At 39.1% G+C, this 24,155-nt stretch overlaps 1 protein-coding gene and 1 non-coding gene across 8 annotated transcripts in view; one reads left to right on the top strand and one right to left on the bottom strand.

The window, feature by feature from the left end:
• HERC3 (HECT and RLD domain containing E3 ubiquitin protein ligase 3) overlaps nt 1–17,897 on the top strand; it is a 112,407-nt gene extending 94,510 nt beyond the window's left edge. For 5 of the 7 annotated variants that reach the window (XM_055313197.1, XM_055313194.1, XM_055313195.1 and 2 more), the window contains 3 exons: nt 13,572–13,755; nt 13,986–14,088; nt 16,199–17,897. In XM_055313197.1, the coding sequence (XP_055169172.1) occupies nt 13,572–13,755; nt 13,986–14,088; nt 16,199–16,407 (496 nt within the window). In that variant the 3' untranslated portion in view covers nt 16,408–17,897. The other 2 variants (XR_008662837.1, XM_055313199.1) reach the window with 2 other exon arrangements.
• LOC129501904 (U6 spliceosomal RNA) lies at nt 7,096–7,202 on the bottom strand. Its single transcript, XR_008662845.1, has one exon. It is a non-coding gene; the product is annotated as a U6 spliceosomal RNA (small nuclear RNA).
• Nucleotides 17,898–24,155: the final 6,258 nt, after the last annotated feature.

Raw genomic sequence — 24,155 nt, 5'->3', positions numbered from 1 at the left:
TACTTCCCAAAGTACATTTGATGTTATCTTACGGTTTTTATGAATATTAGTTAATATGTAAAGCACTTAATGCTGAGACGTAGCAACCACTTGATGTGTTTTAATGTTTTTTTTTTAACAAAACAATTGCATTCGTGAATATGCAAGGTAACCTGCATTAATATTCCCTTTTAAGAAGGACATGTTTGTGCCCTTCCCCCAAAGAAAGGAACCATTTACAAAAAGCCCAATATATGGGATCCCTGGGTGGCGCAGCGGTTTGGCGCCTGCCTTTGGCCCAGGGCGCGATCCTGGAGACCCTGGATCGAATCCCACATCGGGCTCCCGGTGCATGGAGCCTGCTTCTCCCCGTGCCTATGTCTCTGCCTCTCTCTCTCTCTCTCTCTGATGACTATCATAAATAAATAAATTAAAAAAAAAAAAAAGCCCAATATATTCCCATTAGCAGACATTCTAGGGTGTTTTTGTTTGTTTATGTATTGGTGATTCTTGTTGTCTGTTTACTTTCTTAATTCTGCTCCAGTAATTTACTTTCCCCTTTTCTGTTACCATTTGTAGTGACTGGGTTTTATTGGTAAGGCTGACATTTCAGTCTTAGCTCTGACTGAAATTAATGTGATAATACATCTATATTTAGTTGGCTGACATTATACATATTCTATATGTCACCCATTGTTAGGAGGTGGAGGGATCCCCCAAACTGAGAATGATTCCCCAAACTGAGAAGGTACTTTGAGACCAGAAGATGAAGCAAGCCACTCCAAACAGTTTACACAGGGTTTTGTTCAGGGTAACTTACTAATAGAGGGGATTGGGTGGGGGATGATCCATGGCAGCTGCATAGTTACTCTCTGCAAAATCCAGACCATAGTGCCAGATTCTAGAGAGTGAGGAGCCACACAGGAGAGCATTATGGTGAGTCAGAGGGTTTGCATACATCTCAAAGGGCTTGCATGCACCTGATAGCTCACCTTTAATTGGATCTTGTGACACCACCTTTGCATCAGGAAGGGAAAGACCAAGGGACCCCTGGGTGGTTCAGCGGTTAAGTGTCTGCCTTTGGCTCAAGGCATGATCCTGGTCCAGGGATCGAGTCTCACATCAGGCTCCCTGCAAGGAGCCTGCTTCTCCCTCTATCTCTCTGCCCCCACCCACTCTGTCTCTCATGAATGAATTAATGAATGAATGAATGAATGAAAAACTTTAAAAAAAAGTGAAGGGGAAAGAACCATGTTATCTCTAACACATCCATGGGCCATCCTCATGGGCCTCCTCATGGGCCTCCTCATGGGAGGCCAAAACAAGCCTCCCCCATCTGGGCCTTGGTGGTGAATTCTAAGGTATGTAGATTAATTTCCAAGGGGCCTAAAACATGTAGCCCCAAGAATGGTCACTGAGCAAACATGAGAAAGATGGAAAGCCAAAGACTGAGTCAGTATTGTCAGCATTCCTACACCTGTGTATTCTGTTTATCATCTCCTGATGTTTGCAGTTATCTTGAAGTTAGGAATACCTTTTCACATTTTAAAGATAAGGAACTTTGAAGCAGAAAACTAAAATGAAGTAAATATTTTGTTACTATATGTATTACTTGATTGGCATAATCAGAGACAGAAAGTGGGCCTTTTAACTCCTATAGTGTAGAAATTGTGACAGACTTTTAAAAAAGCCCCACCTTTAATAAAATCCGTATGACCTATTTGACTTACTTGAGACAAATAGGATGTGCTCATCTTTCAGGATTTTTATGTTGTCTTAAAAAATCTTAAAATTTCGTGTTAAGCTAGGTCTGTTCTATTGAGATAGGATTTATATATTATAAATAGATGTATTTCATGTATAATAAGAATATAATTAATTGATGTGTAATAAAATTCATCCTTTGCTTTGGCAAATGCAATCATGTAAACACTACACTAATTGAGATGCAGAATAGTAGCATCATCCCAAAATACTCCATCGCAGTCCTTCCCTTACTGTCAGCCCTGGTGACCACTGATCCATCTCTAAAAATTTTTTATTCCAGAATGTCCTATAAGCAGAATCATATGTGTGTGAACTTTGGAGTCTGGCCTTTTTGACTCAGTATAATGCATTTGAGATTTGTCCGTGATGTTGTACATTAGTCATTTGTTCCTTTTTATTACTGAGTAATATTCCCATTTGGGTTTCCAATTTTTTGTGATTATAAAAAATGCTGTAGCGAACATAAGTTTTTATTTCTCTTGGCTATGTACCTAGAAGTAGAAGGTTTGGTCATATGGTAAATATACATTTAACTTTTTAAGAAAGTTCCACGGTTTTCCAAAGTGACTATACCTTTTTATTTTCACATCAGCAATGTACGAGTTATAGTTACTCCACATCTTCAACAGCATTTGGTATTGTTGGGTTTTTTTCCCCCTAATCTGGTAGCTGTGTATGGTATCCTTAATGGCTAATGATGCTGGGTATCTTCTGATGTATGTGTCATTCATGTATCTTCTTTGATGAAATGTCAGTTTATAGCTTTTGTCCATTTTCTGAGTTTTTTGCTTTCTTATTTTTAAAAGGCTTTATAGATTCTAGATACAAGTCCTTGTGAAATACTTTCTACCAGTCCATAGTTTGTCTTTTTCTTCAAAAAACAAAATCAAAATTTTGATAACTTTTTTCTTTTATGGATTGGGCTTTTGGTGTCATGTCTAAGAGATCTTTGCCAAATCTAAGATCATAAAGATTTGTTCGTTTTGTTTTTAAAAAAAATTAATTTTGGGCAGCCTGGGTGGCTCAGCAGTTTTAGCACCACCTTCGACCCAAGCCGTGATCCTGGAGACCCGGGATCAAGTCCCACATCGGGCTCCCTGCATGGAGCTTGCTTCTCAACCTCTGCCTGTGTCTCTGCTTCTCTCTCTCTCTCTCTCTCTGTGTCTGTCTGTCTCTCATGAATAAATAAATAAAATCTTTTTTTTAATTTTAATTTCATTTAATTAGCATATAATGTATTATTAGTTTCAGAGGTAGAGTTCAGTTATTCATCAGTTGTATATAACACCCAGTGCTCATTACATCATGAGTCCTCCTTAATGGTCATTACCCATTACCCTATCTCCCCCTCCCAGCAACCCTATTTGTTTGCTGTGGTTAAGAGTCTCTTATGGTTTGTCTCCCTCTCCGATATTATGTCTTGTTTTATTTTTCCCTCCCTTCTTCTATGTTCCTCTGTTTTGCATCTTAAATTCCACATGGAAGTGAAATCATAAAATTGTCTTTCCTCTCATTGACTTATTTCACTTAGCATAATAGTGAAATTTAGTTCCACCCACATCGTTGCAAATGGCAAGCTTTCATTTTTTTGATGGCTAATGTTCCATTGTATATTTATACTACATCTTCTGTTGATGGACGTTTGGGTTCTTTCCTTAGTTTGGCTATTGTGGACATTGCTGCCATAAACAGTGGGGAGCAGGTGCCCCTTTGGATCACATTTGTACCTTTGGGGTAAATACCTACTAGTGTAATTGCTGGGTCATAGGGTAGCTCTATTTTTAACTTTTTGAGGAACCTCCGTTCTGTTTTCCAGAGTGCCTGTCCAGCCTACCAGCAGTGTAAGAGGGTTCCCCTTTCTCCACATCCTTGCCAACATTTGGTATTTCTTGACTTGTTAATTTTAGCCATTCTGACTGGTGTGAGGTGGTATCTTATTGTGGTTTTGAGGTGTATTTCTCTGTGCTGATGATGTGAAGCATTTTTTCATGAGTCTGTTGGGCATTTGTGTGTCGTCTTTGGAGAAATGTCTGTTGGTGCCCATTTCTTGACTGAATTTTTTGTTCTTTGGGTGTTGAGTTTGATAAGTTCTTTTTAAAAAAAAAAAAGATTTTATTTATTTATTCATGAGAGACACACAGAACGAGAGAGAGGCAGAGACACAGGCAGAGAGAGAAGCAGGCTCCATGCAGGGAGCCTGACGAGGGACTCAGTCCCAGGTCTCCAGGATCACACCCTGGGCCGAAGGTGGCGCTAAACCACTGAGCCACCCGGGCTGCCCGAGTTTGATAAGTTCTTTATAGATTTTGGATACTAACCCTTTTTCTGATAAAACATTTACAAAAATCTTCTCCCATTCTGTAGGTTGTCTTTTGGTTTTGCGACTGTTTCCTTTGCTATGCAAAAACTTTTTATCTTGATGAAGTCCCAATAGTTCATTTTTGCCATTGTTTCCCTTGCCTTTGGAGAGGTGTCTAGCAAGAAGTTGCTGTGGCCTAGGTCCCAGAGGTTGTTGCCTGTGTTCTCCTCTGCAGTTTTGATGGTTTCCTGTTTCACATTTAGGTCCTTCATCCATTTTGAGTTTATCTTTGTGTATGGTATAAGAAAATGGTCCAGTTTCATTCTTCTGTATGTGGCTGTAAAATTTTCACAATACCATTTGTTGAAGAGACTGTCTTTTCCCCAATGTGTATTTTTTCCTACTTTATTGAAAGTTAGTTGATCCATTTCTGGGTTCTGTTCCATTGATCTATGTGTCTGTTTTTGTGCCAGGACCATACTGTCTTGATGATTCCAGCTTTATAATGGAACTTGGAAGTCTTGAATTGTGGTGCTACCACCTTTGGTTTTCTTTTTCAACTTTCCTTTGGCTATTCGGGGTCTTTTCTGGTTCCATAAAAATTTTAGGATTATTTGTTCCAGCTCTGCAAAAAATAGTGATGGTATTTTGATAGGGATTACATTGAATGTATTGATTGCTCTGTGAAGCATAGACATTTTAGCAATATTTGTTCTTTCAGTCCGTGAGCATGGAATGTTTTTCCATTTGTGTCTTCCTCAATTTCTTTCATTAATGTTTTATAGTTTTCAGGTTATAGATACTTTACTTCGGTTAGGTTTATTCCTAGGTACCTTATGGTTTTTGGTGCAACTGTAAATGGGATCAATTCCCTAATTTCTCTTTCTTCTGTCTCGTTATTAGTGTATAGAAATGCAACTGATTTCTATGCATCGAATTTGTATCCTGCCACTTTGCTGAATTCCTGTATGAGTTCTGGCAATTTTGGAGTGGAGTCTTTTGGGGTTTCCACATGGAGTGTCATGTTATCTGCAAAGAGTGAGAGTTTGACTTTTTCTTTGCCTATTCAGATGCCTTTTATATCTTTTTGTTGTCTGATTGCTGAGGCTAGGACTTCCAGTACTATGTTAAGCAACAGTGGTGAGAGTGGACATCCCTGTAATGCTCTTGACTTTAGGGGGAAAGCTCTCAGTTTTTCCCTATTGAGAATGATATTCTCTGTGGGCTTTTCATATATGGCTTCTATGATATTGAGGTATGTTCCATCTCTATAGTGTACAGAGTTTTAATCAAGAATGGATGTTATACGTTGTCAAGTGCTTTTTGTGAATCTATTGAGAGGATTGTATGGGCTTTTCTTTTATTAATGTAGTGTATGACATTGATTGATTTGTGGATGTTGAACTATGCTTGCAGACCAGGAATAAGTCCCACTTGGTCGTGGTGAATAATCCTTTTAATGTACTGTTGGATCATATTGGCTAGTATCTTGGTGAGAATTTTTACACCCATGTTTGTCAGGGATATTGGTCTGTAATTCTCCTTTCTGGTGGGATCTTTGTCTGATTTTGGGATTGAGGTATTACCTTGTAGAACGAGTTTGGAAATTTTATTTCCATTTATATTTTTTGAAACAGCTTCAGAGGAATAGATATTAATTCTTCTTTAAATATTTGGTAGAATTCCCCTGGGAAGACCTCTGTCTGGCCCTGGATGCTTGTTTGTTGGGAGATTTTTTATGACTGCTTCAATTTCCTTCCTGGTTATGGGTCTGTGCAGGCTTTCTATTTCTTCCTGTTTCAGTTTTGGTAGTTTATATGTTTCTAAGAATGTATCTATTTCTTCCAGACTGCCTAATTTGTTATTGTAAAATTGCTCATAATAGTCTCTTATCATTGTTTGTATTTCTTTGGTATTGGTTGTGATCTCTCCTCTTTCATTGATGATTTTATTTTCTTTGGTCCTTTCTCTTTTCTCTCCTAGTTTTTTTTTTTTTTTTTTTAATCTGTTCTGTTCTCTGGGCTTCTATTTCATTGATTTCTACTCTAATCTTTTTAATTCTCTTCTCCTGCTGGTTTTAGGCTTTATTTGCTGTTCTTTCTCCACCTCTTTAGGTGTAAGGTTAGATGGTGTATTTGAGACCTTTCTTATTTTTTTGAGAAAGGCTCATATTGCTGTATACTTCCTTCTTAGGACCTCTTTTGCTTCATCCCAAAGGTTTTGGACAGTTGTGTTTCCATTTTCATTTATTTCCATGAATTTCTTTAATTCTCTAAGTTCCTGGTTGATTCATTCATTCCTTAGTAGGATGCTTTTTAACCTCCACGTATTTGAGTTCTTTCCAAATTTCCTCTTGTGATTGAGTTGCAGTTTCAAAGCATTGTGGTCTGAAAATATGCAAGGAATGATCCCAATCTGTTAGTACTGGTTGAGACCTGACTTGTGATCCAGTATATGATCTGTTCTGGAGAATGTTCCATGTGTACTCGAGAAGAATGTGTGTTCTCTTGCTTTAAGATGGAATGCTCTAAATATATCTGTGAAGTCCATCTGGTCCAGTGTGTCATTCAAAGCCATCGTTTCCATGTTGATCTTCTGCTTAGATGATCTGTCCAGTGCTGTGAGTGGGATGTTAAAGTCCCCTGCTATTATTGTATTATTGTCAATGTGTTTCTTTAATTTTGTTATTAATTGGTTTATATAATTGGCTGCTCCCATAATAGGGGCATAAATATTTAGAATTGTTAGATCTTCTTGTTGGATAGACCCTCTAATTTTGATACAGTGTCCCTCTTCATTTCTTACTACAGTCTTTGGTTTAAAATCTAATTTGTCTGATGCAAGGATTGCTACTCCAGCTTTCTTTTGATTTCCATTAGCATGATAAGTGATTTCCCACCCTCTCACTTTCAATCTGGAGGTGTCTTTGGGTCTAAAATGAGTCTCTTGTAGATAACATATGGATGGGTCTTGCTTTTTTATCCAGTCTGACACCTGTGTCTTTTGATTGGGGGCATTTAGCCCATTTACATTCAGAGTAACTATTGAAAGAAAAATAGGAACACTTCACAGATTTGTGTGTAATTCTTGCACAGGGACCATGCTAATCTTCTCTGTATCATTCCAGTTTTAGTATATGTGCTGCTGAAGCAAGCACCCTATGTGTTCTTCCAGAAGTTCTGTAACTTTAAGTTTTACCTTTAGACCATGATCATTAGCTTTTATATAGGTGTGAGGCATATGGATGTTGTGTTGATTCAGCACCATTTATTGAAAATGCTATCTGCTGAATTGCTTTGCAGAGTTGAGAATTAATTGACCATATTTGTGTGGGTTTATTTCTGGGCTTTCTGATTCGGTTTCATTGATTTGTGTGTCTGTCCTTTTACCAACACTATACTTGGCAACTGTAACTTTATAATAAGTCATGAAATTAGGTAATGCCAGTGCTCTAACTTTGTTCTTTTCCAAAATTGTTTTGGCTCGTCTAGTTACTTTACCTTTCTATATTAATTTCACAATCAGCTTAGCAGAAACATTTTTTTAAGACCCTTACTACAGTTTGAATTCAGACTTTTAAAAAACCGTTGGCAATGGATATAGTACTTGCTCTTTTAAATTTATGTCTTAAAATGTCAGCTCATTAAGGATTGCTTCATTTTGTGGGCTTTATGGACTCTAGTGTACAGTTGGGGCTGCAGTAACAGAATTGTGAATAATGTAGATGAGCTATCATGTGAAACCTTTATCTCAGCATATGATAATTTCTCATGTTGCTTTCACAGTGGAAATGAAAAGAATCAGGATCCCTGGGTGGCTCAGTGGTTTAGTGCCTGCCTTTGGCCCAGGTCATGATCCTGCAGTCCCGGGATCAGGATTGAGTCCCACATCAGGCTCCCTGCAGGGAGCCTGCTTCTCCCTCTGCCTGTGTCTCTGCGCCCCCCCTCTGTGTCTCTCATGAATAAATACATAAAATCTTAAAAAAAAAAAAAGGAAATGAAAAGAATCAAGGCAGAGGAAAGGGAGGGCACTTAGATGAGGTGGTTGGGAGCACAGGTCTGTATTCAAACATCTGGCTTCAAGTTCTGCCCCTGCCCATGTACTAGCTGTTTGTCTTGGATTTAGTTCTGAAATTGGAATAATGACAATTTATCTGAAAATTTTTGAAAATGAAAAATTACTGAAAATTTATCTCTACTACAACCTACAAAGCTGTTTTTTTTTTAATTTGTGTGTATTTATTTTTATTGGGACATAATTCTCATGCCATTAAATTCACTCAAAGGGTAGTTTTGAATATTCATTGCGTTAGTGTCTATCTAAGAATTTATTGCTGTGGCTAGCATCTACTAAACACTTATAACTGTTGATAATCATTGTTAAAGGAAAGAGTGTGTTGAGAGGAATACTAAATGACATAGAGAAATTAGAGTCTCTGAATGAGTTTGTGAGGGTTGCTATAACAAAGTTCGCCACATTAAGTGCCTTAACAATTCATTGTCTCAGTTCTGGAAGCTAGAAGTCCAAGAACAAAGCATTGACAGGGTTGGTTTCTTCTGAGGCTTCTCCCCTTAGCTTGCAAATGGTCATCTTCTTTTATCTCTTCCCTTTGTCTTCCCTCTGTGCATGTTTCTGTGTCCAAATTTCCACTTCTTATAGGGCATATATTGGATTAGGGTTCACCCTGATGATCCTGTTTGAACTTGATGACCTCTGTAAAGATCCTATATCTACATAAGGTCATCTTTTGAGGTAGGTAATGGGGGTTAGGACTTCAGTACATGAATTTTAGAGGGATACAATCCAACTATATACTATATATAGATATATATAGATAATACTCTATCCTGCGGCCTCCAAAAGTCATGTCCTTTCACCTATAAAATTCATTCACCCTATTCCATTGTCCCACAGATTCTTAACCCATTTCAGCATCAACTCTAAGTGCTAAAGTCTCATCTGTGATGGTTAATTTTAGGTGTCAACTTGACTGGGTTATTGGGTACCCAGATATTTGGTCAGATACTATTCTGGGTATATCTGTGAGAGTGTCTCTGAATGAGGCTAAGATATGAATAGGAAATTGAATAAATATCATCTAAATCAGGTATGGGTGAGACTCAGAGTTTGATTAATCCTGAGGTAAACTTCTTCCACAGCTGTGAAGCCAGACAAGTTACCTGCTTCCAAATATCATGACCACAGACATAGGATGAACATTCCCATTGTAAAAGGGAGACATACAGAGGAAAGAGGTCATAGGTCCTAAGTAAATCTTAAACCTAGCAGGGAAAATTTCCCTAGATTTTGAGGCTTGGAGAATAATCCTCTTTGGATCCAGGCTGTGTCCTTTGGCCCACAGGGGTGGTGGCCCCACCCTCTAGGGCCAAGAAGTTACTGGCCCTGGTTCTTCAACCTATGTCCATGGTGGCAGTGATAGGCTCACTGGACTCTGATTTGCCTTTGGGCCATTCTTCTCTTTTCTTAAAAGATAACACCTGTTTGCAGCCATATAGTTCTGTATGCTCATTTCTTACCAGGAGAATCCCAGAAGTCCAACAGCCTTCCTTCCTTCTATCCATCTCTGCCTCTTTGGTGCAAACTGGTAGTATTTCTGCTCTAAATTTTTTTTTTTTAAACTTTGTTGGCTTCCCAGGCAATTCATGGGGGTCCAAGCCATCATACCAAAGCGTTCTTCACAAATCTTTCCTGGATAACCGCATTTCTATTCCTACCTTCTCCTGAGATGACTGATAGGATTCATGAGTCACATGCTTGATCTCTTCAGCAAACCATTTTTCAGACACACCTTTCGCCCTGTTTCCAGAGGATGTTATCTGGATAGGCTAAGAATTTCCCAAGCCTTGAAGTTCTAGTTCCTTTCCACTTAGCAATTCCTTCTTCAGTTTATCCCTTTCCTCTTTCATTTTACTAATAAGCAGTATCAAGAAACCAGACCACACGTTCAATACTTTGGTTGGAAATCTCCTGAGCTGAATAGGCAAATTTATCACTTACAAGTTCTCCAAAAACACTGGAACACAATTTGGCCAAGTTCTTTGCCACTTTATAACAGAATTGCCTTTGTAATTTCCAATAAATAACATGTTTTCCATTTCCATCTGAGACTTCACCAGAAGCATTTTAACATTCAAATTCTAGCCAGATTCTGTTTATGATGTCTCTTTATTTTTCTGACAACAAAAGTTTTCTTTATCACTCTCTTCTTTTCTTTCTGAGCCTTCACCAGGATCTCCTTTGCTGTTCCTATCAACTGCCTCTTCAAGGCAGTTTAGGCTTTTTCTATCAACTGCCTCAAAACTCTGACAGCCCCTATCCATTACCCAGTTCTACAGTCATCCTACATTTATAGGTATTTGCTATTATAGTACTCCACTTCCACCTACCAGAATCTGTATTGGGCTTCTCCAGAGAAACAGAACCAGTAGGAGATATATATATACTTATACATGTACACACACACACACACACACACACACACACACACCCTCCTACGCTCCTCTGCAGGTTCACAGCTGTGAAAAAAATTGTACCTCAGGATTAATCCATCTCTGAGTCTCGTCCATACCTAATTTAGATAATATTTACATGATATATTTAGTCAGGGTTCTCCAGAGAAGCAGAATATGTGGGGAGCACATATTTGTGTGCAAATATGCACATGTGCGTTCATGTATATAAATACAAGGAAACAAGGCGGAGGATCTGCAGTCAGCAAGCTGCAGGCCCAGGAGAGCCAGTCGTGGTTCTTCCAGTCCAAAGGCAGGTAGGCTTGAGACAGAAATGGCTGATGCTCTGTTACAGTCTGTGGGCAGGAAAAAACTGATGTCCCAGTTCAAAGGCAGTGTGTGTGTGTGTGTGTGTGTGTGTGTGTGTGTGTGTATGTTAGAAGAAAGAGGGAGAAAGAGATACTGATCCTCGGGAATCTGCTCACATGATTGTGAGGCTGGCAAGTTGGAAATATTCAGGGCAGGCCAGCATGCTGAAAATTCTGGCAGGAGTGGATGTCACAGTCTTGAGTGAGAAGACAGTCTGGAGGTCAAATTCCTTTCTTTTTGGAGGATGCGGAGGATCCTCAGTCTTTTAAAGCCTTCAGCTGATTGGACGAGGGCCACCCACGTTTTGAAGACTGATCTGCTTTACTCAAAGTCTACTGCTTTAAATGTTAATCCTATGTAAAAAATACCTTCGCAGCACCGTCTTTCCTGGTATTTGACTAAATAACTGGCTACCATAGCCTCGCCAAGTCGACACATAGAATTAACCATCACAGTCTGTAATAAAATATGTTGATGGTGCTTCTCTTAGGCAGTTGTGCCAGGAAAATCCTCTTAGTTTTATCTAATGGGTTTTAGGTAAGTAGTGCATTGGATGCAGTGTAAGAAACTTTTAGCATCTGTGGTTAAGATGTACAATAATCTTTTATATTAGTGGCTTTTATTTTAAAAACTGAACATTTAGCCTATTTCAAAGATGAGAAAAGAGAGGCTTAGTAGGCAGCATACAGCACATGGCAGAGCCTGGAATGAATCCTTGTCTGCTTCACTTACCTGCTGTATGACACCACCTGTTGGTTAGTTATGGGTGTAGATGGTGAGCATGGGGGAAGTGTTTGCTTGGAGGAAACATAACATGTTCAAGGGTAGTTTTATGAAGTAGTCCATTACAGTGAAGGATAAGTAGAAAGGATCTGTCTTCATAATGTCAAATTTTAATTTTTAGAAAAATTTAAAATACAGAAAAATACAAAGACTAAAATGACAGACATCTTTGTATCTATGAACCAAAGTAAACAGTATTTGCTTTAGATTTTGTAATGAAAGAAAACGGTGACCAAAATTCCTGTGCATCCCCTTCCTTCCTTCCCTCCCTCTCTTCCACTCTCTCTCACACAGATAAAATCCTGATGAACTTGATGCCTGTTCTTTCATGTTTTTATACTTTTATAATGTGTATTAAGACCAATTAATTAATGCTTTTATTTTTAAAAATTACCCCACAGTTTTCACATACACCAAATATACAATTTCACATTCAAAATAAAATCTTATAGCCACAAACCATGTAATAATTGCTAGTATTTACCAAGCAGCCGTGGTTCTAAGGCCATTACATGTATTAACTCATTTAATTTTTCTAACAGTCCTATGAGTTGTATACTTTTATTTTTTCCCATTTTACAGTTGAAGGGATCGAGGCAAAGAGAGATTAAATAACTTACCCAAGGGTCACAAAATGTAAGTAGCAGAGCCACTGACTCCTATAGATAGTGTTGTTATAAATATTTGAAAACACTGAATGATATCCCACCAACTGAGCAGTCAGTAGTTGGGTTGGTTGCATATGATGCGGTTAAATTGATCCAAGATGGGACTGATACCAGGGAAAGAAAAATGTTAAAAAACTTTATTTTTTATGCAACTTATGTAAATGCTGTCATATTGTCCTTAACATTCAAAAACTTGGGTTTCACTCAAACGTTGTTCTTGAGAATCTGTTCATTTTGATAGATCGGGCCTAGTTAATTCCATTCAAGTGCTGTGCTTTATGCTTTTGATCATATGACCATACCATCTTTTTTTGGTCCTTCTCCTATTAATAGATATTTAGTTTTGTGTCTTCTAATTCTCTATATTACAAGAAAATGCTACAGTGAACATCTGTGTACTTATCTTGTGCACTCATGTGAGAGTCTCCCTGGGCCACACGTTCACCCCCCACCAACCCTGTACTGGAGTAGCTCAGTCAAAGGGTATTTACATTTTCAACTTTTCTAGATATCGGCAACTTACTCTCCCAGATGTTTACGTCTCAGTTCATAGTTGACATTCCCACCAGTGAGAGGCTGAATGCATGTGAACAGTGGCCAGACAGTGTATAAAAATAGAACTCTGCCCTGCAACCTGCAGAAACCTGCCCAAGAAGCCAACCCCTCATCTACAAGAAGCAGCCCAGGAGGCCAGCTTGCTGTGAGTCAGACTTGCAGGAAGTTACTGTCTTAATTTGCATTTAACTGATTATTAGTGAGATGGAACCCATTGTTTGAGGCAGTCCCTTCCAGAAAGGAATTATGAAGGATAAGTATTCTACCTTTTACCTTTTAGAATAGGCGAGAATACCAATAGGAGATTATTTACCTTTACTCATTTCTGAAGAGAAGGGAAGAAGCCTACAATTGTTATATTAGACTTTTTCTTTTAAGCAGAAAAAGGTTGTATTTTTTTTCTAAACTGAAGTCTAAGTAGAGTTAGCAAGATGAGAACTGGAGCTCCTCAGGTAAAATAGTCAGTGGTATGGTTCTCCCTTTCTGGCCTCTTCTGCATCCAACCTGTTCTCTTCTGCCCCCAAGTCACCCAACTCAGTGGAACCCTTGGGCTGGGTGGCGATCTACGGGATGCCTCCTGGCATGAGAATTTGATGTAATCCCATTTTTCATCTCTCTCAACCTCATAAACTCTGCAAGACTTCAGGCTAAATGTATTCTCATTCTTTGGTTTTCTGGCAGGCAGGAGTTTGTGGACGCTTACGTGAATTACGTCTTCCAAATCTCAGTTCATGAGTGGTACACGGCCTTCTCCAGTGGCTTCCTGAAGGTGTGCGGTGGCAAGGTGCTTGAGCTCTTCCAGCCTTCAGAACTGCGGGCTATGATGGTGGGAAACAGCAACTACAACTGGCAGGAACTAGAAGAGGTCAGTGTGAAGGGCCCTGTCTTTCTCTCCAAGGAAGCTGTGGTGGCCAGGCTGGGGTTGCCCAGAGTCTGCACTCTTCCCTGGTGTTCTGTGGTTGAGTCAGAAGTGGAGGCCTCCTTATCTCAGAGCTTAGTTCTTACTCTCAACCGCAGATGGTACATAAATGTATGTCCTCTGCAATATGATTCTTCTTTAAGCCAAGTGTTCTTCTTTTTGTTTTTTGTGGGCAGACTGCCATCTACAAGGGTGACTACTCAGCCACACATCCCACTGTGAAACTATTTTGGGAGACATTTCATGAATTTCCATTGGAAAAGAAGAAGAAGTTTCTCTGTAAGTATCAGTCATGTTAGAATGGTGTCGCATGTGGTAAATAGGATGATATACCCCTAGGTTAAGGCCCACCCTATTAAGTGAAAAAGAGTAAGGGAAATATATTTACACGTCTTAACGAGATCTCAGGCAAACATAGGTTCTTCCATGTTTGTTACCTAACAGGATGTGTTGCGTGAAAGAAGAAAGAAAATCATCTCACTGATTTTCAATTGCTTTAAAAATATGCGTTATTTAAGGGACGCCTGGGTTGAGAAGTAGTGAGCATCTACCTTGGGCCCAGGGCGTGATCCCAGGGTCCTGGGATCGAGTCCCACATCGGGCTCCCTGTGAGGAGCCTGCTTCTCTTTCTGTCTCTGCGTCTCTCTCCCTCTCTCTGTGTGTCTCATGAACGGATAGATAAAATCTTAAAAAAAAAAAAACTCGTTATTTTATATGTGAGTGTGATGAAGTAATCCGTTGATAATATCTAATTGGATTAACTTCCCTCGATCTCTCTAGGCTTTTGAAAATTTTACAGTGTCTGCCACAGATGTAACTGGGGAGATGTGATTTAGAATAGCTTCATTGAGATACGATTCACAAAGCCTACAAATCACCCAGTTAAAGTGTATAATTCAGTGGTTTTTAGTATATTCACAGAGTTGTGAAACTGTCAGTAATTTTTAGAACATGCTTATCACTTCAAGAGGAAACCCTGAACTTACTAGCACTCCTTCCCCATTTCCTCCCAATCTCTCATGCCCCCTCTGCTTACCAATCTTTCTGGCTCTGGACATTTCACAGAAATGGAATCATACAATATATGGTCCTTTGTGACTGGCTGGTGGCATTTGAGAAGGGTTATACATTTGGAAAGGAAAATGAAGCCTGGTTTATGTGAATAAAATTCAGGCTTTTCAAAATAGTTGAAATCTTTGTTCCATATATAATCAGGGTCAGCAATTTGCCAGTGACTAGTATAAGATTTTTATCTATATAAAACAATGGGATTTGAAAGGCAATCCTTTTTGCTTTATAAGAGTGAGCATATATTAATATTAATGCAAGATTTACCCCCAGATTCTACAGCTCCCATGGAGTAAGGATGAGAGGAAGTGGAAAAGAGGGGCCCACACAGGGATGCTTAAAAAAAAGCCCTGCTTCTCCACCACCTAATTACATTGGCTCTTGAAAATGAGTGGCATATAAGTCAGATGACAGGTGAAAGTTTGTAAAGGGAGCTCGAAGGGCTGTAACCACCAAGAGGAGCCTGCTTGTAGTCATGGAGATTTCCGTAAAAGACATTTTTCTGTTCAGAGATCATTAGACTTGTGGAAGTTTTCAGTCTCTACAGATTTTGGCAAGAATGGTTATATACCGTAGCTTTAGGTAATAGGTTTTTTGAAAGTGCCCCTTCACCAATGATTTGTTTGTAGTAATTTTCAGCAGTTTAAATCTGAGGTTATATAGTGCTAGAAAACATGGAAAGAGAGCTGTATTGGTCTCTCTCTTTTCTTTGCCAAGTCACAGCATGTTACAAGACAAGAGTGAAATGTCTCACATAACATCATTGTCAGCTCTTTTGGTTTAAAATAAAAAAATAGGGAAAGGAGTGAACAGATCCCAAATGATATTCACTAACTCAGGAGGGGTACACTCACTAGACCTTTGGCAAGAGGAGACCTTGAGGACACAGATGATGGTCTCCTTCCTGCTTTCCCCCTGAGGTCAGCTCTTCTTTTTCTCTATCTCTGATTCCTTTGAAGGCTCATAACATTTATGAGGATGTACATTTGACTGAGCCCATTTTTTTTTATTTGAGGGTATTTCTGGGCATCTTACATTTTTGATGGATTCTTTGTATCCATGTATAATCAGGGTTTGAAATGAGCCAGTGAAAAACAGACATTTTATCCATATAAACCCAAAAAACAGGAATGTAAAGGCAGTCTCTTCAGCTTTATAAGAATGAGCATAAATTAATATTCTTGCAGTACGTATTGGCACATAGCAGTGTACTTCTCGGGCGAGCCACAGGGTGTCATGCCTTCCTTTCCTTTCTGCGGAGGGCTGCGGAGAGCAGCTCCTTCGCTGCGGGGCTGGTAATGCCATTTCCCTTTCTTCTCAGTGTTCCTGACAGGCAGTGATCGGATTCCCATCTACGGGATGGCCAGCCTGCAGATCGTCATTCAGTCCACAGCCAGCGGGGAGGAGTACTTGCCCGTGGCCCACACTTGCTACAACCTTCTTGATCTCCCCAAATACAGCAGCAAGGAGATCCTGAGTGCACGGCTGACCCAGGCCCTTGACAACTATGAAGGGTTTAGCTTGGCTTGAGGCTCCCCCCGCCAGCCCCAGATTGCCCTCCTGTCCTCAGCGTCCACATGGGGGCCACCACAGAAAACAGCGGGGAGGGAGTTCTATTTTTTTATTGTCTAAGTGGGTTGGGACTTTTGAATCCTGAATCTGGTCGATGTGTTTCTGGGCTTGTGAGCAGTAAAGCCACCTTTTTGAAAAATCAGGGGTTGCGGATGGGGTGACAAATTGGCAATTTTGTCTTTAAACCAAATTACCTAGTAGTGTCGCTTGCACTTGTGAATATGTTGCACTCTGCTGGAGAAAATGGCAGTGGATTTTTAACCTCTCACTTCCCAAATGTCTCTCTTGGCCCTGCTGTTTCCTCACAGTGCTTCCCGTCCTTCTCATTCCTCTGCAAGAATGATTTGGACTGATGCGTCCTTTCTCACCTGCACGTGCAGAATGGCTCCTTTCTCTGCAGACCTGGACATGCTTGTTGCAGCCCTGCTCTAAGGACTAGGAGGAAAGGACTACTTACTTCAGAAAGTCCCAATTCCAGCAAGCTGAATCTGGGTCCATTATTTTGGCTGAACTCTTGAGAATTTATGGAAGCCTTTAGGAACATATCTTGCTTTAAAAAGAAGTTATCAAGGGACTAGCAATCTCCCCCTGGCTCTGCCTATTCCTGGACCTACTCAAAGATGTGCAGAGCAGCTTAGCATTGCAGCTGAGCCGAATTTTGTTTTGTTGTTCAGCCGAGTCCCTTCGACGATAAGGTGAGGTGATAGACCCCCCCCCCCACTCCTTCGGTTATCTCGCTTTTGGAGCAAGTTGCATTAATTTTTTTAAGAGTATCTTCTCCAAGGAAAGTAGAAATAATAAATTTCTTGTTCTTGTTCCCTATCAATTTATGCCCTCTGCCACCTTCTCTTGCCTTCCTCTCCTTCCCTTTCTCTCTTATTCACTTGGCCCCATTGTTACCTGACTTAATGCTCCCTTCCTCTCCTAGTGGATGCATGCGGTCTATTTTTTTAATTTCTATTTAAATTGCAAAATTTCTATTTTTTTTCCTTTTCCCTAATTGCTAACACTTAAGGACATTCTTTATTATGGGACTTTTGTTTATTGCATTTGAAATGTTTGTTTACAGTGGGATTTCAGGGGGATTGTGTTTAGAGCAAATATGTATCAAAAATAGCGACATGCTCAACCTTCTTCATCATGGGATAAGAAAATTCTACATGATCAAAGAATCCATGGCAGCCTAATTTTAAATTCCTAGTCACTAGAGGAAAGACTTATTTATATAAAATGAAGTATTTATGAACCGTGATACAGCATCAGATCTCAATGAAGGATGTAGATTTTTGCTTTTTTTTTTGTTTTTAAAACTTATTTCAATTGCTAAATTGGTAGTTTTTTCAGTCTTTATAATACAAGATTAAAAAAGATATACAGTTAAATGAAATGTTTATTTTCTATGTGTGTGCATATAGTTCAATATTATGCAATAAATTTGGTGTTTTAACTTAAAACTATTTCTTATTGTATTTGCAGAGTGCGTAGCTTGCTTTCAGTAGAATTATCTACTCAAGTAACATAAGGTTAAATTTGGTTCCAGTCATAAGACAGTAAAACCAAGCAGTAGGCAAATGAGAAAGAGAGCAGGGGCAGGACCCATGGTAGGGGGAGCAGGTAGCCTTAAGGATGGCTGGGATTTCTAAAGGTTGTGATGGATGAAAAGGGATTTTACTTGGAGGGGGAGATCTTAGCAAAGGCTTGAAATGGGAACATATTTAGGGAAAGAGCATCAGAGAGCAAATAGAATAATGGTAAATTAGGGAGAGAGGAAGAAGGTAGCTTTGGGGCTGAGGAACCAGGCTGAGCAATGGAACTTGAGTTGGTAGCCAAGCAGGATTTGTCAGAATGTTCAGAACTTTGGAGTAGAGGCAGGAGGCAGTGATAGGACTTGAGTCTGATTTAAGAAGAAAACTACAGGGGGGGTACATTTGGAGGAATTAGCCCTTTCCATTCTGAGAGCAGTGAGGGTGGCAGCAGTGGAAGTAGAAGAGTGAATGGGAGGAAGATCCAACATGGTAGCACAGGAGGACCCTTGACTCACCCCCTCCATGGACACACCAAGTCTCAACCTATCTATAGAGAAATTCCTCCTGAAAAACATCCGAGGGCTGACTGAGAGCTCTTGCACAACGAGGCTTAGAGGGACCACATAGAGAATGGCAGGAGACACAGTAACAATAACCACAATCCCCATACTGTCAGCTGCAGTGGGGAGGAGGTCTACTAAGGGACTGTGAATAGATTTATCTGCCCTGGGGGGACAGAAAAAAAGTCATGGCTTAAAAGGGCAACTAGAATATAAAGGAACTAACTGTCCCAAAGTGGGATGTTGGAGAAGCTAGTGAATGCCACTGCTTATGTTTCCCCTCCACCTTGATAGCAACAGAGAGGGCAGAGTCTGGGTGCCCTAGCCACCCCACTGCCCACAGCGAGCCCTGGGCCCCTAGACCATACCAGCCCTGGCCACCTGTGGCACAGAAAAAAAACAAAGCGTAACATGGTTTAAAGAGCAACTAGACTATAAAGGAACCAGTCCTAGAGCTCTACTAAACAGTGGGGGAGCTGCAGAGAGTGTACTCTGGGGTCTTCTGAGAGGCAAGGGAGTGCCACAGTTTATATCCCCCCTTTACCTTGATGGTGCAGATGGAAGAAGGATCTGGACCATCCCCTACAGAACACTGCACAAAGTGCCCCAGTACAACATATGCTGGGACACCCCTAAACATCACCCATGATAGCTAAAGCTGTCTCACCACTGTGCAAAGCATCCCAAAACACTCCAGGCCTGAACTTGCTTTGGCTCAAGTTATCTTGCCAGAACCTCGGGGAAGGAGTGTCCCAAGACATTCCATCCTGGCACACCTCAGTTCTGGTTACAGTAACACATAGTAACACATAGTTACTCCCAGTGTGGAGAACACTGGGAGCCCTTTGCACAAGTCTTCACCCACTTCAGCTTTGGGTATGCTCTCTGCAGAGTGCCCTGAGACACCACTACCCCCAGTCTGCCCACTTCAGCTCTAGCCATCCCACCAGCACTGTCCCAATGCTGAGTGCTCTAGGACCCAGCCTGCACCTGCTACAGCTCTAGCCAGCTAACCAAAGTTAACTGGCTAGGCATGAGATGACCACACACAAGGCCATTCCTTCAGGTCTTGGAGAAGCTGCTGTTCTGCCTAATTCATAGAAATACAGAAAATCAAACCAAATGAGGAGATGGGGGCACCTGGGTGGCTTAGCAGTTGAGCATCTGCCTTTGGCTCAGGTCGTGATCCCAGGGTCCTGGGTTTGAGTCCTGTATCGGGCTCCCTGCAAGGAGCCTGCTTCTCCCTCTGCCTCTGTCTCTCATGAATAAATACATAAATAAAATCTTTTTTAAAAAAATTAAAGAACAAGACAAACCCTCAGAAAAAAATAAAATGGAGTTAAGCAACCTACCTGATACTCTCTGCTCAAAGCAGTGGTCATAAAGATGCTCATTGGACTTAGAGAAGAATGGGTGAGTGGCCTTTCAACAAAGAGATGGAAATTATATGAGAACCAATCACAGTTGAAGAATACAATAACTGAAGTGAAAAATACACTCAAGGGAATCATCAGTAGATTGGAGGATCCAAAGAATGGAGCAGCAATCTGAAAGACGGTAATGGAAAGCACGCACGCTGAACATAAAAAAACAAAACAAAACAAAACAAAAACCCAAAACAGAAAAGGAGAGTGGATAGGCTAAGGGATCTGTACGTTAGTGTGAAGTGTACTAACTTGCACATTATAGAAGTCCAGAAAGGGGTGGGCGGCAGGAAACTTACTTGAGTAATAGCTGAAAACTTCTCTCATCTCCAGGAGGAAATAGACACCTATGTCCAGGAAATGCAGAGAACCCCAAACAAGATGAACCCAAGGAGAGCCACACCAAGACACATAAGAATCAAAATGTCAAAGATTAAAGACAGACTCTTAAAAGCAGCAAGACGGAAACAACTAGTTATGTACAAGGGAAACCCCATAAGACTATCAGCTGATTTTCATTTGAAACTGCAAGCTAGAGGGAAGTGGCATAATCTATTCAAAGTGATGGAAGGAAAAAACCTACAGCCAAGAATATTCTATCTGGCTAGGTGATCATTCAGAAATGAGGAGGGATAAGGAGTTTCTCAGACATACATCAAATAAAGGAGTTCATCACCACTAAACCAGTCTTAGAAATATTCAAGGGATTCTTTAACAAAGAAAAGGTCCTAATTAGAAGAAAACTGAAAAGGAAAAGAATTATGAGTAAAAGCAAACATACAGTAAAGGTAGTACATCAGTTATTTGTAAAACTAGTGTGGTTACAAGATAAAAGTAAAATCAATGATATTTAAAAAGTTAAGGACTCAACAAAAAATGTAAAATATGACATGTACATAAAATACGGACGTGAGTAAAAATCTAGTTCTTTGAGAATGTGTTTAAACTTAAGTGACCATCAGCTTAATATAGACTGCTATATACTTAGGCTGTTATATATGAATGTCATGGTAATGACATAGCAGCAAACTCCAACAGATAAATAAAAAAATAACGAGAAAGGAATCCAAGCGTAATACTAAAGTCATCAATTACAAGAGAACAAGAAAAGAAGGAAGAAACAGAGAAAAACTATAAAAATAATGATAAGACAATGAACAAAATGGCAATAGGTACATACTTACCAATAATTAAATGAGCTAAATGCTCCAAACAAAAGACAGGGTAACTGAATGGGTTAAAAAGAAAAAAAGACTCATCTATATGCTTCCTACAAAAGACTTGCTTCATACTTTATGATCCATAGAGAATAAAAGTAAAGAGATGGAAAAAGGTATTCCAGGCAAATGGAATTGAAGAAAAGCTGGGACAAGCAATATTTATATCAGATAAAAAGCTTTAAAGCAAAGGCTAACAAGAATTAAAGAGGGGCATTGCATAAGGACAAAGGGATCATTCCAACAAGAGAATATATAACAGTTATGAATATCTATGCATCCAACATTGGAGCCCCAAATACATAAAGCAAATATTAACAGACATAAGGGGGGAAATTGTCAGTAATGCAATAATGGTAGGGGACTTTAACACCTGATTTACATCAACATCATCCAGACAGTCAATAAAGAAGTAGTGGCTTTGAATGACACATCAGACTAGATGGAGTTAACAAATATAGAATACTCCATCCCAAAACAGCAGCATACACATTCTTTTCAAGTGCACATGGAACATTCTCCAGGATAGATCACATGGTAGGGTACTAAACAAGTCTCAATAAACTTAAGAATGCTGAAATCATATCAAACATCTTTTTTGACCAAAACAGTATAAAACTAGAAATCAGTTACAAGGAAAAAAAAAAAAAAAAACCTAGGAGAAAAACCACAAACATGTAGAAGCTAAACAACCAAAGGGTCAACAGAGAAAGAGGAAGTTAAAAAAAATACATGGGAACAAATGAAAATAAAAACAGTCCAAAATCTTTGGGACACAGTAAAAACAGTTCTAAGAGGGAAATGTACAGTGATACAGGCCCATCTCAAATCTCAATAAACAAGGAAAATCTCAATCTTTCTAGTAAAAAAAAAAGAAAAAAACAAAGCCCAAAGTTAGTAGTAAGAAGAAAATAATAAAGATCAAAGCAGAAATAAATGAAATAGGGACCAAAGAAAAAAAGATCAGTGAAACCAAGAGCTAGTTCTTTGAAAAGCTAAAATTGATAAGCCTTTAGCCAGACCCATCAAGAAAAAAAAAGACTTGAAAAAAATCAGAAAGAGAAGTTACAATTAACACCACAGAAATGCAAAGGATTATGAGACTACTATGAAAAAGTATATACCAAAAATTGGACAACCAAGAAGAAACAGATGAATTCCTGGAAACATACAATCTTTCAAAAATGTATTGGGAAGAAATAGAAAATCTAAACAGATCAACTACTAGTAATGAAATTGAATCAGCAATCAAAAAACAACAGAAGGTCCAGTACCAGATTGCTTCACAGGTGAATTCTGCCATTTAGAGAAGAGCTAATACCTAGTCTTCTCAAACTAGTCCAAAAATAAGATAGGAAAGAAAGCTTCCAAACATATTCTAAGAGGACAGGGTAATGCTGTTCTCTTAGATACTAACAAAGATGCCAGAAAACAAACCAAAAATCCTACTTGATGAACATAGATGCAAAAAATTTAAAAATTTAGCAAACTACATTTGACAATATATTAAAAGGATCATTTACCAGGAACAAATGGCATTTATTCCAGGGATGCAAGGATGGTTAGATATCTCCCCTCTCCTCCCTCTGCCCCTCTCCCCACTCACTCCTTGCTCTCTAGAGGGTATTATGCTAAGTGAAATAAGATAAATACCATATGACTTCAGTTATATATGAAATTTAAAAAAAAAAACGAACCAACAAAAACAAAATCAAATACAGAGAAAAAACTGGTGCTTGCCAAAGGGAAGGAGGTATCAAAAGTGTGTGAAATGCAGCAAAAAATATTTTCAATACATTTTTAAAAACAATTATAGTGTATTGTTTTACCAGATTTAATAAATGGCTACCTGTCAATAATTACTCTAAATGTAAATGAGCTGAATTCTCCAAATACATACATATAGACAGACAGACATATAGTGGCTAGATGGATGAAAAAACAAGCACACAAGCAACAAAAACAAGACCCAACTACCTGCTGCTTACAAGAGACTCACTTCAGCTTTAAGGACACACAGGCTCAGAGTGAAGGGATGGAAAAAGATATTAACACAAGTGAAAACCAAAAGAGCAGGCATAGTTATAGCAGATAAAACAGATTTTAAGCCAAAAATATGAACAAGAATCAAAAGAAGGTCATTTTACAATGGCAAAAAGGTCAATTCACCGAGAAAATCTAATAATCATAATTAATATGCATCTTACATCAGAGCACCTAAATATATTGAGAACATATGAACAGATTTGAAAGGAGAAATAAAAAAACAGTATAAATAATGGTAGGGGACTTTAATATTCCGGGTTTAACAATGGATAGATCATTCAGATAGAAAAAATCAAGAAAAATTGGAATTGAATTATACTTGAGACTGAATGGGCCATATATTGGCCCATATATACAGAATATTCTATCCAACCACTAAATACACATTTCTTCTCAAATGCATATGGAACATTCTCCAAGATAGATCATATGATAGATCACAAAAGAAGTCTTAGGAAATTTAAAAAGACTGAAATCATACCAAGTATATTTTCTAACTACAATGGTTTGAAACTGGAAATTAGTAACAGGTAGAAAGCTGGAAAATTAAAACATGTGGAAGTTAACCAACATTCTCCTGAACAAACAATGGAATCAAGAGGGAAATTTTTAAAAACCTTGAATCAAATAACAAATGGGAACACAACATACCCAAACCTATTGAATGCAGTAAAAGTGATTTTAAGAGAACTTTAGAGCAATAAATATCTACATAAAGAAAAAGGAAGGAGCATCTGGTGCTCAGTCACTTAAGTGAGTCTTGATTTTTGGCTCAGGTCATGATGTCAGGGTCCTGAGATCAAGCATTGCATTGGGCTCCATGCTGGGCATGTCTCCATGCTGGGCATGTGGAGCCTGCTTGAGATTCTCTCTCTTCTCCATCTACTCGTTCCCCTATGCTTTCTCTCTCTCTCTTTTTCTCTCTCATTCTCT

Source organism: Nyctereutes procyonoides, unplaced genomic scaffold (assembly GCF_905146905.1).
Source record: "Nyctereutes procyonoides isolate TBG_1078 unplaced genomic scaffold, NYPRO_anot_genome, whole genome shotgun sequence".
In the NCBI taxonomy this organism is placed as follows: domain Eukaryota; kingdom Metazoa; phylum Chordata; class Mammalia; order Carnivora; family Canidae; genus Nyctereutes; species Nyctereutes procyonoides.
Note: the sequence above shows the minus strand (reverse complement) of the source record. Positions and strands in the feature narration are given on the sequence as shown.